The sequence below is a fragment of the Lepus europaeus genome, chromosome 22 (assembly GCF_033115175.1).
Source record: "Lepus europaeus isolate LE1 chromosome 22, mLepTim1.pri, whole genome shotgun sequence".
Taxonomy (NCBI): Eukaryota; Metazoa; Chordata; class Mammalia; order Lagomorpha; family Leporidae; genus Lepus; species Lepus europaeus.
In genome coordinates, this window is record NC_084848.1 from 8,208,744 (window position 1) to 8,222,896 (window position 14,153).

The 14,153-nt window shown below is 59.0% G+C and overlaps 1 protein-coding gene across 3 annotated transcripts in view; it reads right to left on the reverse strand.

Moving 5' to 3' along the window:
• Positions 1-268: 268 nt before the first annotated feature.
• The window catches only part of SYNE3 (spectrin repeat containing nuclear envelope family member 3), an 81,884-nt gene continuing 67,999 nt past the window's right edge, over positions 269-14,153 (reverse strand). The window contains exons 18-19 of one of the 3 annotated variants that reach the window (XR_009864838.1): positions 2,013-8,469; positions 269-1,962 (exon numbers count right to left, since the gene is read on the reverse strand). Coding sequence is in view for 2 of the 3 variants with exons in the window: in XM_062181854.1 (XP_062037838.1) it covers positions 8,266-8,469 (204 nt within the window). In the remaining variant the exon portion in view is untranslated. Of the gene's footprint in view, positions 8,470-8,527; positions 9,510-14,153 lie in introns of those variants that run through there. The other 2 variants (XM_062181854.1, XM_062181855.1) reach the window with 2 other exon arrangements.

Consider the following 14,153-nt stretch of genomic DNA (forward strand, 5'->3'; position numbering starts at 1 on the left):
TGGAACTTTTCAGGCCTTCCCACCGCTGGGACGGCCAGGTCTGGGTGTCTCCGAGATTGGTGCCGGTGATGCCCGGTGTCGCGCTGGAGCCGATTGTGACTCCTGCCTCGGTTCCGCCTCTGCCTGAATGCGTTACTAATCCTGTTTGGAAAGTGGAATTTAGGAAGTTGTCAGCCGTAAGCACAGGTCGTCTTCCTCCTCATCACCTCTCCAGACAGGCCCTTTCGTTCCGGAAAAAGAACTTCCAGACCGCACACTCATTCATAGACCAAAATAGAGATGTTTTTATTTCCAAACACAAAGCAGATACATTATAAAAAAACATAGAGCGACAAGAAAGTCAAACAACTTCTAGAACATGGCTACATTGCCTGGAACATGAAGAGAAGAACGCTATGGCATGACCTTAGCGCTGAGCGGAGCCCTGGGTCCCGCAGCCTCCAGGCTGGGCCGGCACGGCGGGGAGGGACCCCAGGAACCCAGATAACACACACATGGTCCAAGACAGTTGTTTGGCTCCAACACCGTTTGCCTTCCCAGAAAGCTTAATTGATTGCAAATGCATATTTTACGATCACAAATAACATAACACTGGATATGGTCCCTCTGCACACACAGTACGTAACAGCACATTTGAAACAATGAAATCAGCTGGCTTTTGCCACCAGAAACCACGTACGCAGCATCTACACGCGTGTACACGCACACCCCCCACCCCATCGCCTGCCTCGCGCTGCGTGAGCCACTGTTCCAGCCATGCAAGAAATGGGCAGCGTCGGGTTAGCGCACCCAGGTCCCAGGTAGGGAAGATGGGGCGAGCGTGCCCAGGCAGACGTGGCTTGGGGTAGCGCGAGTGCCGGAGTCGACAGATGCCTTCCGGCTGGGATGTCGGAGGCTTGTGCCCCTCTGCTCTGAGCCCTTCCATGGGAAGACAAAGAAACCAAAAACCCATTTGGGTCGGAATGAAGGCTGGGCTTCTGGGTTTGAAGTGGAGCGGAAGGCACTCGTTCCTGCACACACACACACACACAGGTGCACACCAGCTACACACACATCGCCTGGCCACTTCCTCCTCCCCGGCAGAACTTCTAAACGCGCACAGCCGCTGTCCTGGCAGGAGCCAGCTCACAGCAGACGCTGCACTCTGGGTCCCTGCGAGCAGTGGCCTGTCCCTGTGTCTCCGGGAGAGCCAGGCAGACGGTCAGCACCTGCCTCTGTGCCCTGCACTCCGTCCTGGCCTTGCCAGCTCCCGACGGCAGCGGGGGAGTGGGCTCGTGCAGGAAATGTGCAGCCGCTGCTCTGGTGCGTCCACCAGCGAAGCAGCTGCCAAAGTCACCACAGCCTGTGGCCTGCAAAGCAAAGCAACTGCAGCCAAGGCAAAGTTCTAGGAGTGACAGCAACGTCGGGCCGGGACCCACGCTCCCAGGGCTGACCGCTGACCACCTAGCCGGTGGTCTGTGCTCTGCCTTCGGTGTGCACTGCTCCGTAGCACAGGCATCTAGGAGTCAGGGCCCCACTGGGGGCCCTCACCTTGCTTCCTGCTCTGCCTTTATCATCACAGCAGGAGAGGGGCTGCACACCTTTGTCCCCCATCCCCCCAGAGGTGCCGGGCAGGGATTGGCCTGCTGACCCCGCCCACTGGGCTCAGAAGTAAGCATTCCAGAACGGAAGCCCAGGATCCCTTGGGGGAAACTGAGGTTCCTCCCAGAGTTTGCTGACTCCTGTCCAGAGGAGGTGGTCGGGTATCAACTTGGGAGCAGCTGTGATGTTACCATGACAACCATGGGCAGGTGCCAGGCCGATGCTGAGTCCGGCTGGCCACTCTCCAGGGCTCTCAGATTTGCTTTTAGACCATGAATCTCTGCTTTATAATTTCCCTTTCAAAACAAGTCCCCCTTGGTCCTACTTGGACAAACACAGGTGTTCTCTGGGGGAGAAACGAGGCCTGCCTTCTATCCCCAACTGTGGCCCCTGCTGCAGGAGCCCGGGACTCGGGGGGTGACAGGGGCCACCTGTGGGTGCTCCTGTTTCCATTTGAGGCCTCGGTGCCTGCTAGAAAATTGGCAGTGGCTGGGAAGAGCTCAGGATTTGAACCCAGGAACTCCTCGTGTTCAAGAAAAAAAAAAAAGTGAACAGAAATTTGCTGTGCGGAAAGCAAACACAGGGCGTGAAGAGGCTGGGCCCTGGGGATCACAGCACGGTGAGGGGGCAGGGCCCTGTCTGCACACAGACCCAGCCCCGCAGGGTCGACCAGGCCTCGTGAGAACGTCTGCCAAACCTGGGGGACCTAAAGGCTCCTGGCCATGGTGCCAGGTCATTCTCAAGTTCAAGGGTGAACATCTCCAAGTTCTGTTGGCAGAGACAGCCAGACCCGGGGGCTCGGGCTTCTCTGCCCGTGGAAGTGACATCCAGGTACCGCCCCAATCCATCCTCCCCACTTTTCTCAAAGAACCCCGCTTTGTTGGGGGCGTGTTCCCAAACAAGGGGAGCCCCGTGACAGGGTCTCGGCCAACAAGATGAGGGTGGAAGTTGTCGGAGGAGCGTCCGGGAAAACAGAGTCACTAAACTCACTCCCTTTCCTCCTGCCTGGGACCCAGATGAGAAATTGGAGGTAGAGCAAGCACGGTGGGCCACGAGGTTGTCGTGACAGCACAGAAAAGCAAGCTGGCACCTGCTGGCCTTGACACCTCGTAGCTGCAGAAGCGGCAACGGGCGCTGTCTCTCCCTCTAGATTTCTCGGGATGAGAGCAAGGTCAAGTCCCTATCAGTCTGAGCCACAGTTGGCCGGGTAGGGCGATTTTGTTTCCCCCAGATGGGACCCTAATTTCCAGAATACACGGCAGCTCAAGGAGCCCAAGAGGCTCCTGGGTAATTTTCCCTTTCACCACTAGGAAGGGGAAAGGCAGCAGGGAACTGGCCCAAGGCCACACGGCCCAGGACCAGGAGAGCCCAGGCTCAGCCCCAGGCACTGCTGGGCAGGGTCACTTTGTCACCCAAGGCATGCACAGACCTAGCCCCACCTCTGGACGAACTCTCTGAGCTCACTGGGTAAGCAGGAGCTGCTGGGGCCTCACTGTTCTAACCTGTAGAATGGGCACAAAGCGGAACCAAGACAGCCTGAAAAAACAGGCCCTCAGAGGAGCAGTTAACACTTTCTGCTCCCATTACCTCCCATTACCTTCGTTTGTCTCACCCAAGAACAAGATGAACAAAAGTGATTTTTGATTGGGTACATTCTAATAGGAGTTTTTATATATATGTATGGAATTATATATACATGGAGTTATATATATGTATATGGAATTATATACATATATGGGATTATATATATGGAATTTTATATATATGGAATTATATATTTATAGAAGAAGGAAGCCAGAATGAGGGGGCTGCCATCTGCTCTAAGGATGTCAAACAGACTTCTCTCATCTGTCAAATATGATTGATTGGCAGTTGAGAGGGCCTGAGGACCATGCGCTCTGTTCAGGCTGGATCAGGGAGAGGACTATCTCGGTGATCCATTGCTGCTGTCTGCTGGGCTGCAGTAAGGGATGTGGTGGCCCGCACCTCTCCTCCCACGCTGACCTGGACCTGTGGCAGCTGGACTGGGGTGTGGACAGTCGGGGGAGCTCCTGCTGCATTAGCCGAGCTCGCATGAGAGGGAATGAGCACAACCAGGGACACAAAGCGCATGGTGACCACTGCACTGCCACCAGGGAGAGACCAGGACAGCAGACATCGAAGGAAGCTGCCGGCCTCTCAGGACTCCTGCAGCAGGCAGGGAGCGGGGCCCAGGAGCTGCAGACACAGCCTCCTCGGGGGTCCCTCAGCTCCTCTGCTCTGTGACCCATCGGCTGGAAGTGGGGAATGGCAGGAGCTCTTCCCAGTTCACGGACAAGGGATCCACACGGAAGGCACATGGCCGACGTGGAAAACCCTCCACGGGCAGAGTGCGATTCTCAGCTTGGTATTTCCAATCTTTACCAAGATTACAGACCAACAGTGGTGCTAACAGTAGAGACGACACAATGTGGGGTGTTTGACTCAGCTCCCCCTCGAGCCTGCACCCCAAGACCAAGCACAGCCCAAGGATGCACCTGTCAGCCCAGGTGGTCAAGCAACACAGTGGCCACGGTAATCTCCGAGAGGCAGCAAGCCACCCCCACGGCCATCCTGAACTCCAGCAGGTCTCCTCCGCGTGGCCCTCCCAGCTCCTGTGACGGTGGCCCAGCCACCCTGGGGCAGGCGAGGAGCAAAGTCAAGGGCAACAGCCCATGTTTGCTTTGGCTTCTTCTAGGGCACAAACCCTTTCCCTGGTCGCTGGGTGCCTGGAGGGCAGGAGCTGCACAAGCCTGGACCAGAGACAGGACTCGGAGAACACTCACTGCCTTGGATTAACAGGACGAGGCGCAGGCTGCCCACTGACCAGGGGCCAGGAAGCAGATTCTGGGCACATGCGTGGCCGTGGCACCATGGGCCAACACATGTACTTTTACAGGTCTTAGCTGCAAGGCTCCTGGCCTCCCCATGCCCAGCCACCATAAATCACCGTCTCACTCCCCCTGTCGTCTTGCATTGACAACAACATGTGAACAGAGCTGGGATGTGTAACTTCACTAACTCCTAACACTGGAGAAGACAGTGTTCTGTGTCCATCGAACCGCTCTGTTCACTTTTGCTCTCCGCTCTAACCTCCCATGAGCTGGGATTCCCTTCTGCACCTGGAAACCAAACCACTGTCCTGACACCCTTTGCTCAAACATTTCCCAACTCCTTCTCTTTCCCCACCTCCTCCAGCCCCGGGCCTCCCACCCGTCGGGATCGCCCGTTCTCCCAGAAAGAACACGAAGTTGGCGACTTTTGACCCCACCCAACGAGGATTCAAAACAGAACCCACGCAGGAGGACACAACTCTGTCCCCACAGGCCACTGAACGTGGGCTCCCGAGGAAGGACACGCTCTCGGGATGGAGTCGTCGTCCTGATAAAAAGACCCCGGGGAGAGGCTCAGCGCCTCGGCCCTCCTCCTCCTGGTTCTGTCTTCGCTCAGTGGAAGCTTTGCCACTGCCGCCTGGCCGTGGGTGAGCCTTGGCCACCAGAAAGGCACAGCCCGGCTGTCACTGTCTCTCCCTTTTGTCTCAAATGGTGGCAGACACATGCATAGCATAAAACCCCTCCTTTTAACCACTTGGGTCGGTGGCCCGGAGCCTGGCGTGGCCCTGGTGTCAGACTCCCTCTGTCCCACTTTCTGGGTGCCCTCACCAGACCAGCTCATTGTGTGCCTCTTCCCCTGCTCGGGCCTGTCTACAGTCCACCAGGGGAGACGAGGTCCCCTCCTGTCCTGTCTCACTCTGTCCTGTGGGGCAGGTGGGCCAGTGCTGCCCAGTGGCAGCACAGGAGAGGAGCCATTGGTTGCCCAGGCCCCTGGCTGCAGAGCGCCCCCAGCTGCCTTCCCCTGGAACTGCCCAGGGACAAGCGTGGCTGCGGGCTGTCCCTGAAGGTGGCTCTGAGACCTGAGAGATGGAGCTGGGCTATACATTCAGGGGCCCCTCCTCTGTGTCCACAAGGTGTGCTGAGTGCGAGCAAACACACTCGCCTCCAGATTTTTAACGGAAGACAACAAAACCCAGCTGGGGGCGCCGTCATTCTTGGCCGTGGCCCTCACCGCAGGGTGGGGAGGGGCTGAGCTCCCAGTGGGGCAGAAGTCGCCCTCTAGAGCCGACTGAAGATGACATCAGGTAGACGACCGCGTGAACGCACAGGGAACATCACTCTCCTCCGAGCCGAGAGCCCTGTCTGTGTGCACAGAACCCGCTCCCAGGAGCTGCAGACACGGTGACCTGCTGGAGCCATCCCAAGCCCCTTCCCACCACCCACCCCTGCCCCGGCATGGGCTCTGGGGCCACACCTGGCTTCAAATTCCACTTCCACATGGACAACTGTCTATGTGTCCAGGCCCCAGGTTCTCATCTCAAACGGGGGCCTGGCCCTGTGCAGCCCTGCAGGACAGAAGGCTTGCAAAGCGCTCACCAGGGGCGGGCCAGTAGGGACCAAACCAATGAGCTCTTTGTCTGCACTTCCTGTCGCCCTCCCACTGGCACGCCCGGGTGGCTCCTGGCCTCATGCCGCACCCCCACCCCCCACCTTGTGCTCTCCGCCAGACCCTGTGTGCCCCTTGCCACACCCAGGGCAGAGTGAGGAAGAGCAGGGCGTGTGGGCCAGGCAAGGGGGCACTGACCCACCTGTGCCTCTTTCTCCACCCCCCACCACGTGCACCCACACACACGACAGTCACACGACTCAGGCCCCTCTCACTCCGGGGACACAGGAAGCACGCACACACCCACGCGGGCTGCACGGCGACTTGGCAGTTGTCAAACAGGCTGCTAGCAAGGTCCTAACAGAATAATCGCCCGCGCTCGCCGTGAGAAGCACCAGCAAACGGCTCTTTCGTGTCGTCGCAGCTGCCGGATGGGAGAGTAATGAAGGTAGCAATTCTCCCTCCTTTTTCAAAAAGTTATGTGAACAGACGACTCTACGGCATTACCATCAAAGTTTAGAACAGGTACAGCCGCCCACAGCCGCAGTCTCCCTCCCCTCCACGTTGCCCCCGTGACACGACTGCATCACGTGGAATGTGGGACGGGAGGTTGCTGGGGGGGGGGGGGGGGAGGGGTTCTGCTCGCGTGAGCACAGCACCGCCTGGAGGCCCACAGCCTCTCACTGGGTGGCCAGGGGCAAGCGCCCAGCGCCCAGCCCTCTCTGGGCCTCTGCTTTCTCACCTGGGAAGTGGGAGAGTAGGAATGGGCTCTGGCCTTAGCAAACTGCTAGGTTTGGAAGTGGGGGCCTGAGGCTTGGGGCCTGAAGCTTGGGTTTGCCTGCTTGTGTACCTGGGACAGTGCGCTTGCTGAGTCAATGCCAAGAGCTCCCCAGGGAGCAGGTCTCCCACCCCCGTGAGGGCAGCTCCAGCCCTTCCCTGGTTCCTGGGGCCAGATGGGGGAGGGGCCGGGACACGCCTGGGGCCCTCTGTGCCTTTCCAGGTAAAACACTCTGTGAGTCCGAGGTCCAACACAGGGCCTGAGCAAATCACCTCTGGACTCCTAGGTGAGCCAGAGACAAAGCCACTGGAGAAAGGGGACACTGAGTATCTTTCAAACAGGGACACATTCATGGAGGGCAAATGTGATGTGGTTGTAAAGCACTTAGATGTCACCCCAGAGCCCCTGGCCCAGCAGGGATGTTTCTGGCCTCAGTGCCCACATGGAGTCACCCTGTCCCTGCCCCAGGTGGGGTGTGGCATGGAGCCCCACCTTCCCAGATCTGGCCGAGAAGGCCTGGTTCTGGGCCCGAGTGGGCCACATGGGATAGGCTTGGCCAGTGGATCTGGAAGAGACGGGAGGGCTATCTCCAGCGGGGACCCTTGCTCCCCAGGGCGTGGCACAGCAGGTGCCTCTCTCCTGCACCTTCAGCTGATCCCCGAGCGTGAAGCTCCGGTGCCAGGGGACAGCAATGACCCGGCTCCCCCTGGGGCTGTGGGGGTGCAGTGTGCACAGTGTGCTTGGAAATCTTGAGAATAAAGTCTGTGTCCTCCCTGTCCCCCGAACAAAACACGGGGAGCGCAGTCTGGCCACTTCCTGGAGGGCCGCTGCTATGCCCGTGGACAGGAGCTGTGGTCCATGCTGTCGGTGAGCCTGGGCTCCCGCCCTTGATGCCCTGAGCCCTGTGTCCCAGTCACTCCTCACTGCCATCACTGGGCCTGCCTCTGGCGTCGCCATTTCTACTTCCACCCCACAGCACAGAACTGTGGTGGGTTTGGGTTTGGAAGCAGACGGGCGTGTGCATTCCCACTGTGCCCACAGCGGGGGTCACCAGCCTGGGCGTGAGGGCCTGGGCCGCGCTCCTGTGCTGACGTCACCAGGCTTGTCCACAGACTTCCAGGTTTGGGACTGACTTCTGGAAGAGGGGCTGCCGGTGCTGCCGGCAAGCCAAGGCACAAAGGCTACCAAGTCTCCCCCGAGAGGCCCCCTGTTAGGAACCTCCGGGGACATGAACAGACACTGCGTGACAGCAGACGGAGCATGTACACAGGTGTTGCTGGGTCACACTGGCACACACACAGACGGAGACGACGCCGTACCCAAGGCAAGCTGGTGCTGGGAACTCGGACCCAGGACGTGTGCTCAGGCGGCTCTGCTTCCAGGTTCCCCCGGGACGTGTGTGCCGGGACGGACGGAGGCTGGTGAAGCTCAGCCGTGGCCCTGGCGGGCTAGGTGGGCGGGGGGCCGCTGTGGCGCAGCGTGAGCGTGAAGGAGCGGGCCAGGTTGTTGGCCAGTGAGCAGCTGCGGGCCTCCTCCCCGACGGGCAGCAGGAACAGCAGCAGCAGCAGCAGCAGCAGCAGCAGCTGCAGCGGGAGCGCCGTGCAGCAGGCCTTCCGGAAGAGGTGGCCGAGGCCTCGCCGCCGCCGCCGCGTCTGTGGGACAAACCCAGGACGTGTGAGCGGGCGCAGGGGCCAGGGGCACGCCAGGGGCAGCAGCGGGGCTGGACGACCCTGTGACCTCCCAGGCCTCGGTTCTCCCATCTGTGAGACGGGGCCGAGGTGAGTTTTGCCAGAAGCAAAGGTCTCCACCGGCTTGGGCCAAGGGCTGATGTTGGTGAGGACGGCCGTGGTGGTGGCTGGGGTGGCAGTGATGGCTGAGGGTGGAGGTGATGGTGGTCACTATGCTGGTGAAGGAGTCTGCAATGGTGTTGATGCTGGTGGTGGTGGTGACGGTGGTGGTGGCAATGGTGATGATGGTGACAGTGCTGGTGATGGTGATGGTGATGATGATGCTGGCAGTAGAAGTGGTGGTAAGGGTGATTGTAGCAAGGGTGGTGATGGTGGTGATGACGGTGATGGTGCTGGTGTTGATGCTGGTGGTGGTAATGGTTGGTGATGATGGTGACAATGGTGGTAGTGATGGTGGCAGCGATGGTGGTGGTAGTAGTGGTGGTAAGGGCGATTGTAGTGAGGGTGGTGGTTGTGGTAATGATGGTGGTGGTGGTGATGGTGGTGATGATGGTGCTGGTGGTGCTGGTGATGGTGCTGGTGATGGAGATGGTGATGGTGATGGAGATGCTGGTGCTGGTGTTTATGCTGGTGGTGGTGATGGTGATGATGGTAGTGATGGTGGTGACGATGGTGGTGGTGGTAGTGGTGGTAAGGGCGATTGTAGTGAGAGTGGTAGTTGTGGTAATGGTGATGGTAGTGGTGATGATGGTGATGGTGACAGTGGTGGTGGTAAAGGGAATTGTAGCGAGGGTGGTGGTTGTGGTAATGGTGATGGTGGTGGTGATGATGGTGATGGCGGTCGTGGTGATGGTGATGGAGATGGTGGTGATGACAGTGATGGTGGTGCTGGTGATGGTGGGGCCTATTCCTCTGCCATTGATGACAGGGGAGGTGTAGGCGTCCTGGGTTCTAACCTGGCTCCACCGTGTCCCAGTGGGGTGGGCCGCTCAGCCTCTCTGAGCCTGGGGGAGGGGAGAGTGGTGCCTGCCCACCAGAGCTACAGGACAAGTGAGGGACACATGCAGTGTTCAGCACCTGAGTGGGTGCTGAGTAACAGCACAGTTCCCTTCCCCTCCCACTGGCGCTGCCGGGACAGCAGGGATCCGACGCCATCAAGCACAGCCGTCCTCAAGTCCACCTCGGCTCCTTGGAAGCCTTCACGCCCTCCTGCCACAGGGCCCTTCCATGGCCGTGCATTCTGCCTGGATGCTCGATTCTCCCCGCTCCGTCCACCTGCTTGCTCTACTCTCAGCTGCGTTACTTCCTTGGGGAGGGCCTCCCTGCCTGCATTACACATCCTCACGGTGCCCAGGGTCCATCACACACCCTCAAGGTGCCCAGGGCCCACCACACACCCTCACAGTGCCCAGGGTCCACCACACACCCTCATGGTGCCCAGGGTCCACCACACACCGTCACGGTGCCCAGGGCCCATCACACACCCTCACGGTGCCCAGGGTCCATCACACACCCTCATGGTGCCCACGGTCCATCACACACCCTCACGGTGCCCAGGGTCTCTGCTCTGGGGTGCGGGCTGGGCTCTGACTCCCTGGCGGTGCACGCCAGCTTGGTTCGCTCTGTGCTCAGCAGTGCTCACTGTAGGACGTCTGGAACGTCCACCTCCTTCCTCCCTGCCCACTGGCCACCCGCTCCCCCCAGGTGCCCCGGCGATGAGCACACAGGTACCTGCTGACCACCGTCTTGGACTTGCTCCCACCATCCCAGCGGCCCACCGAGAACATCTGGGCTCCACCCGTGATAGACGGTGATGATGGAACACACCCCAAAGGCTTGGGCTGAGGAGCTGAGTGCAATTCCCTCACTCTGAGCCCCTTGAACAGCCCTGAAAGGGAGAGAGGCTGTCCTGTGCCCATTTTACAGAAGGGGAAACTGAGGCTACAGGAGAGTAACCAGCCAGAGCATCGCTCCAAAGCCGAGGCTCTTTCCACCACCCTACATGGGGTTTCTCTCAACTTGCATCACCAGTTCTGGGACACACAGCCATGCCATGTCCCTGGGTGAGACACTGGGGAGATGGCCACTCCTGTAGCCTCCTGCCAGGGATGCCCACCTGTGCCCAATCCCAAGGAAGCTCCAGAGTCACCCACGCAGGGAACCTTCACCAAGGCCAAGGTCAGGAAAGGTTAAGAAAAACCGAGGCGCAGCGCTGGATCAGAGAACACTGAAGAGACATCGCGGAGTGTGCCCCTGTGTGGACCCTGGCCCACAGCAGGCAAAGACAGCCACACTTGGGGTCCAAGTTCTAGCCCAGCGGCCCCCCACTTCCAGCACGACCAGTGGCCTCCAGGTTCCATCAGGGCCTGGCATCCAGTAGTGCGTGGTTTGAGACCTGTCCTGGATGCTTCCCCAGCGCAGCGCAGGTCTCTGGCCAGATCTGACCTGCCAAGTGCCGAGCGCCGAGTGAATTGCACAGGTCCCAAGGCACTGCTGCCGCCTCCCCCCAACCCCAGGGTGGCCTCAAGCCGGGGGAAGAAAAGGCAGGAGCTCATGAGCACTCACCGCAGGCCCGAGCAGGTGCAGCATGGTGCAAGGCACACACACCAGGGCTTCTTTTACAAATCATACTTCTTGGGAGAAAAGGGTACCATCGACCATGAAAAAGTCACCAAAGCTTCCCAAGATTGGATATTAGACTACACTGTCAACCAGAGACGTGGATCATCAGACCAACACGTTATTTTACAGACCACAAAAAAAGAAAAGGACAACACAGGGGCAGCAGGCTGCCCACGCCGGAGATGCTGGCTGCTGCTCCACTTCCGATCCAGCTCCCACTAGCGCACCCGGGAGGCAGCAGAAGCTGGCCCGAGTACTCGGGACCCCTGCCCCCCGTGGGGGGACCAGGATGGAGCTCCTGGTGAGTGAACCAGTGGACGGAAGATCTCTCCTTATCTGTCTCTCCCTCTCTCTGTGTCACTCTGTTATTTCAAATAAGTAAATCTTGGGAAAAAGGAAAGAAAAAAAGGGGAAGGGAGACGAAGCATCTGATTGGGGAACCACATAAACCTGGGACTGCCCTCACCGGGCAGGGGAGCGAGGGGCAGACCCAACTCACAGAGAGGGGAGAGGGGAGACAAGGCACTGGGGGAGCCGGGGGAACCAGAGCGCTTCCCGAGGATCCGAAGCACAGGCCCACAGGCCACGCGGCCGCAGCCGGTCTGAGTCCACAGCCAGCACCGTCCATGGCCCGCCGCAGGGGTGTGCATTTAAAGACATCTCGGGCTGGGGGCTATAGGGAAGAGGACCAAATCCTCCCCGGGAAAGCGAGGCTGAAATGAGACCCCCAGGTCACGGAGATGTGGACCCACAGACCCCGCGAGTGCTGGAGCCCACAGCGGCTCCTCCCGGCTCCTCCACGTCCCTGTGTCGTGGGCTGCTGGAAAATGGAATTCAAAGAGAAGTGAATCTGGGGCAAAGGTTTTGCAACTCATGCTTAGGCTGGGTCTTCAAAAATCTCGCGAGAATTTTATATTATGAAAAAAACTGCCTGCATTTTTAGATATTTTTGCACCAAAATAAGCCTATCTTTAAAAAATCTATTAATTGGGGCCTGCGCTGTGGCGTAGTGGGTAAAGCCGCCTCCTGCAGTGCCGGCATCCCATATGGGCACCGGTTCGAGTCCTGGCTGCTCCGCTTCCAATCTTGCTCTCTGCTATGACCTGGGAAAGCAGTAGAAGATGGCCTAAGCCCTTGGGCCCCTGCACCCCCGTGGGAGACCTGGAGGAAGCTCCTGGCTCCTGGCTTCGGATAAGCACAGCTCTGGGCATTGCAGCCAATTGGGGAGTGAACCAGTGGATGGAAGACCTCTCTCTCTCTCTCTCTCTCTCTCTCTCTCTCTCTGTGCCTCTCCTCCTCTCTCTATGTAGCTCTGACTTTCAAATAAATAAATCTTTTAAAAAAATTTATTAATTTTTTGAAAGGCAGAGCATCAGAGAGGGAACAATGAGAGACCATCCATCCACTGGTTCATTCCCCCAAGTGACCACAACAGCCGAGGCTGGGCCAGGCTGAAGCCAGGAGGAGCCTGGAACTCCATCCAGGTCTCCCACGTGGGTGCAGGGCCCCAAGCACTTGGGACATCTTCTGCTGCCTTCCCAGGGGCATTCGCAGGGAGCTGAGTTGGAAGTGGAGCAGCTGAGACCTGGCACTCCTCTGGGAGGCCGGTGTTGCACGCGGAGGGTGAACCTGCTGCACCACAGTGCCGGCTCTTCCCCTGATCTGTTCATTCCACGTTCCATGAACGTTTGAAGTCCCTGTGAATGCTCCCAATGTATGGGGAGCATCTGCTTCCGGCCCCGGCACTCCGGTCCTGGCCTGGAGAGGCATTTGCCGAGCTGTTCCTTAACTTAAAGTCTGTGTGTCTGTCCCGGGGCCAGCGTAGGACGTGACTCGACTCACGGCCTCACCACCAGCGGGAAGCTGAGGGCTGCGGGCAAACCGTGAGGGCCCAGAGCTGCCAAGCATGGAGGCGGCTGCAGACAGACACATCCCCCCGGTTCTGTTTGTACAAACCAGCAGGCTGCAGCCGCTGACGCAGCCCGAGACGGGCAAGAAACGTGTGGAAAACCAACTGCTCGTAAATAATTAGCCGGGCACGGGCGGCAGGCTTGGCTTCTTCCCTAGGGATGAAAAATAACGCAGGCTGGCTGGCGGCATGACAGCCTGGGCCCGCCAGGCCTGCGGCTGGATGGGCACACGCACACGCGTGCACACAACCCACCCAGCGAAAACACGAGGGCCAACCCCCAGGGAGGATCTCCCTCCGGCGCATCACTGCCGCCTCTGCTCCCAAAACAGAAACAGGGGCGGTGTGCGCAGGTCTCGGGTCCTCACTGACCTGGCAATGGGGACCTACTGTGCGCCGGCTGTTACGACAGGCACTTTGCCCACTGCGAGCTCAGCCCACCGTCACTGTCCCCAGTGGGAGACGCTGGTTAAGTGACTCACCAAAGGTCATGGGCACTGATGGTGGGGGCTGGATTCGAACCCAGAGCACGAGGCAGTGGTTCTCTCTCTCTCTCTCTCTCTTTGTAAAGATTTAATTAATTTATTTGAAAGGCAGAGTGACAGAGATCTTCCATCTGCTGGTTCACTCCATTAACAGCTGCAACAGCTGGGGCTGGGCCAGGCTGAAGCCAGGAGCCCGGAACAAGTCCATCTGGGTCTTCCACATGGCAGCAGGGGACCAAGTACCTGGGCCATCTTCCACTGTTTTTCCCAGGGAGCAGAAGTGGAGTAGCCAGGGCATGAACCAGTGCTCTGGTGTGGGATGCCAGTGTTGCAAGAGGTGGCTAACCCTCAGTGGCAAACCGCAAGCCGTGCTTCTCGAAGCTTCCCCAGTCAGCAGCATCCGCCTCACCTGGGGTCAGAAATGCAGATTCCTGGGCCACTCCAGCCCGTAGGAGTCAGACACGCTCGGGTGGGGCCTCGTGACCCTTGTTGTCATCTGTGCTGCGTGTGGGCCAAAGATGGCCTCCGTGTACTAACCTCCAGGTTCCTACATCCCAGCAGGCGCAAAGGTGGGCTAGCCCCAAGGTCAAACGTCTACACAGCCAGGTTTTCAATATAACCCAAGCAGGCAG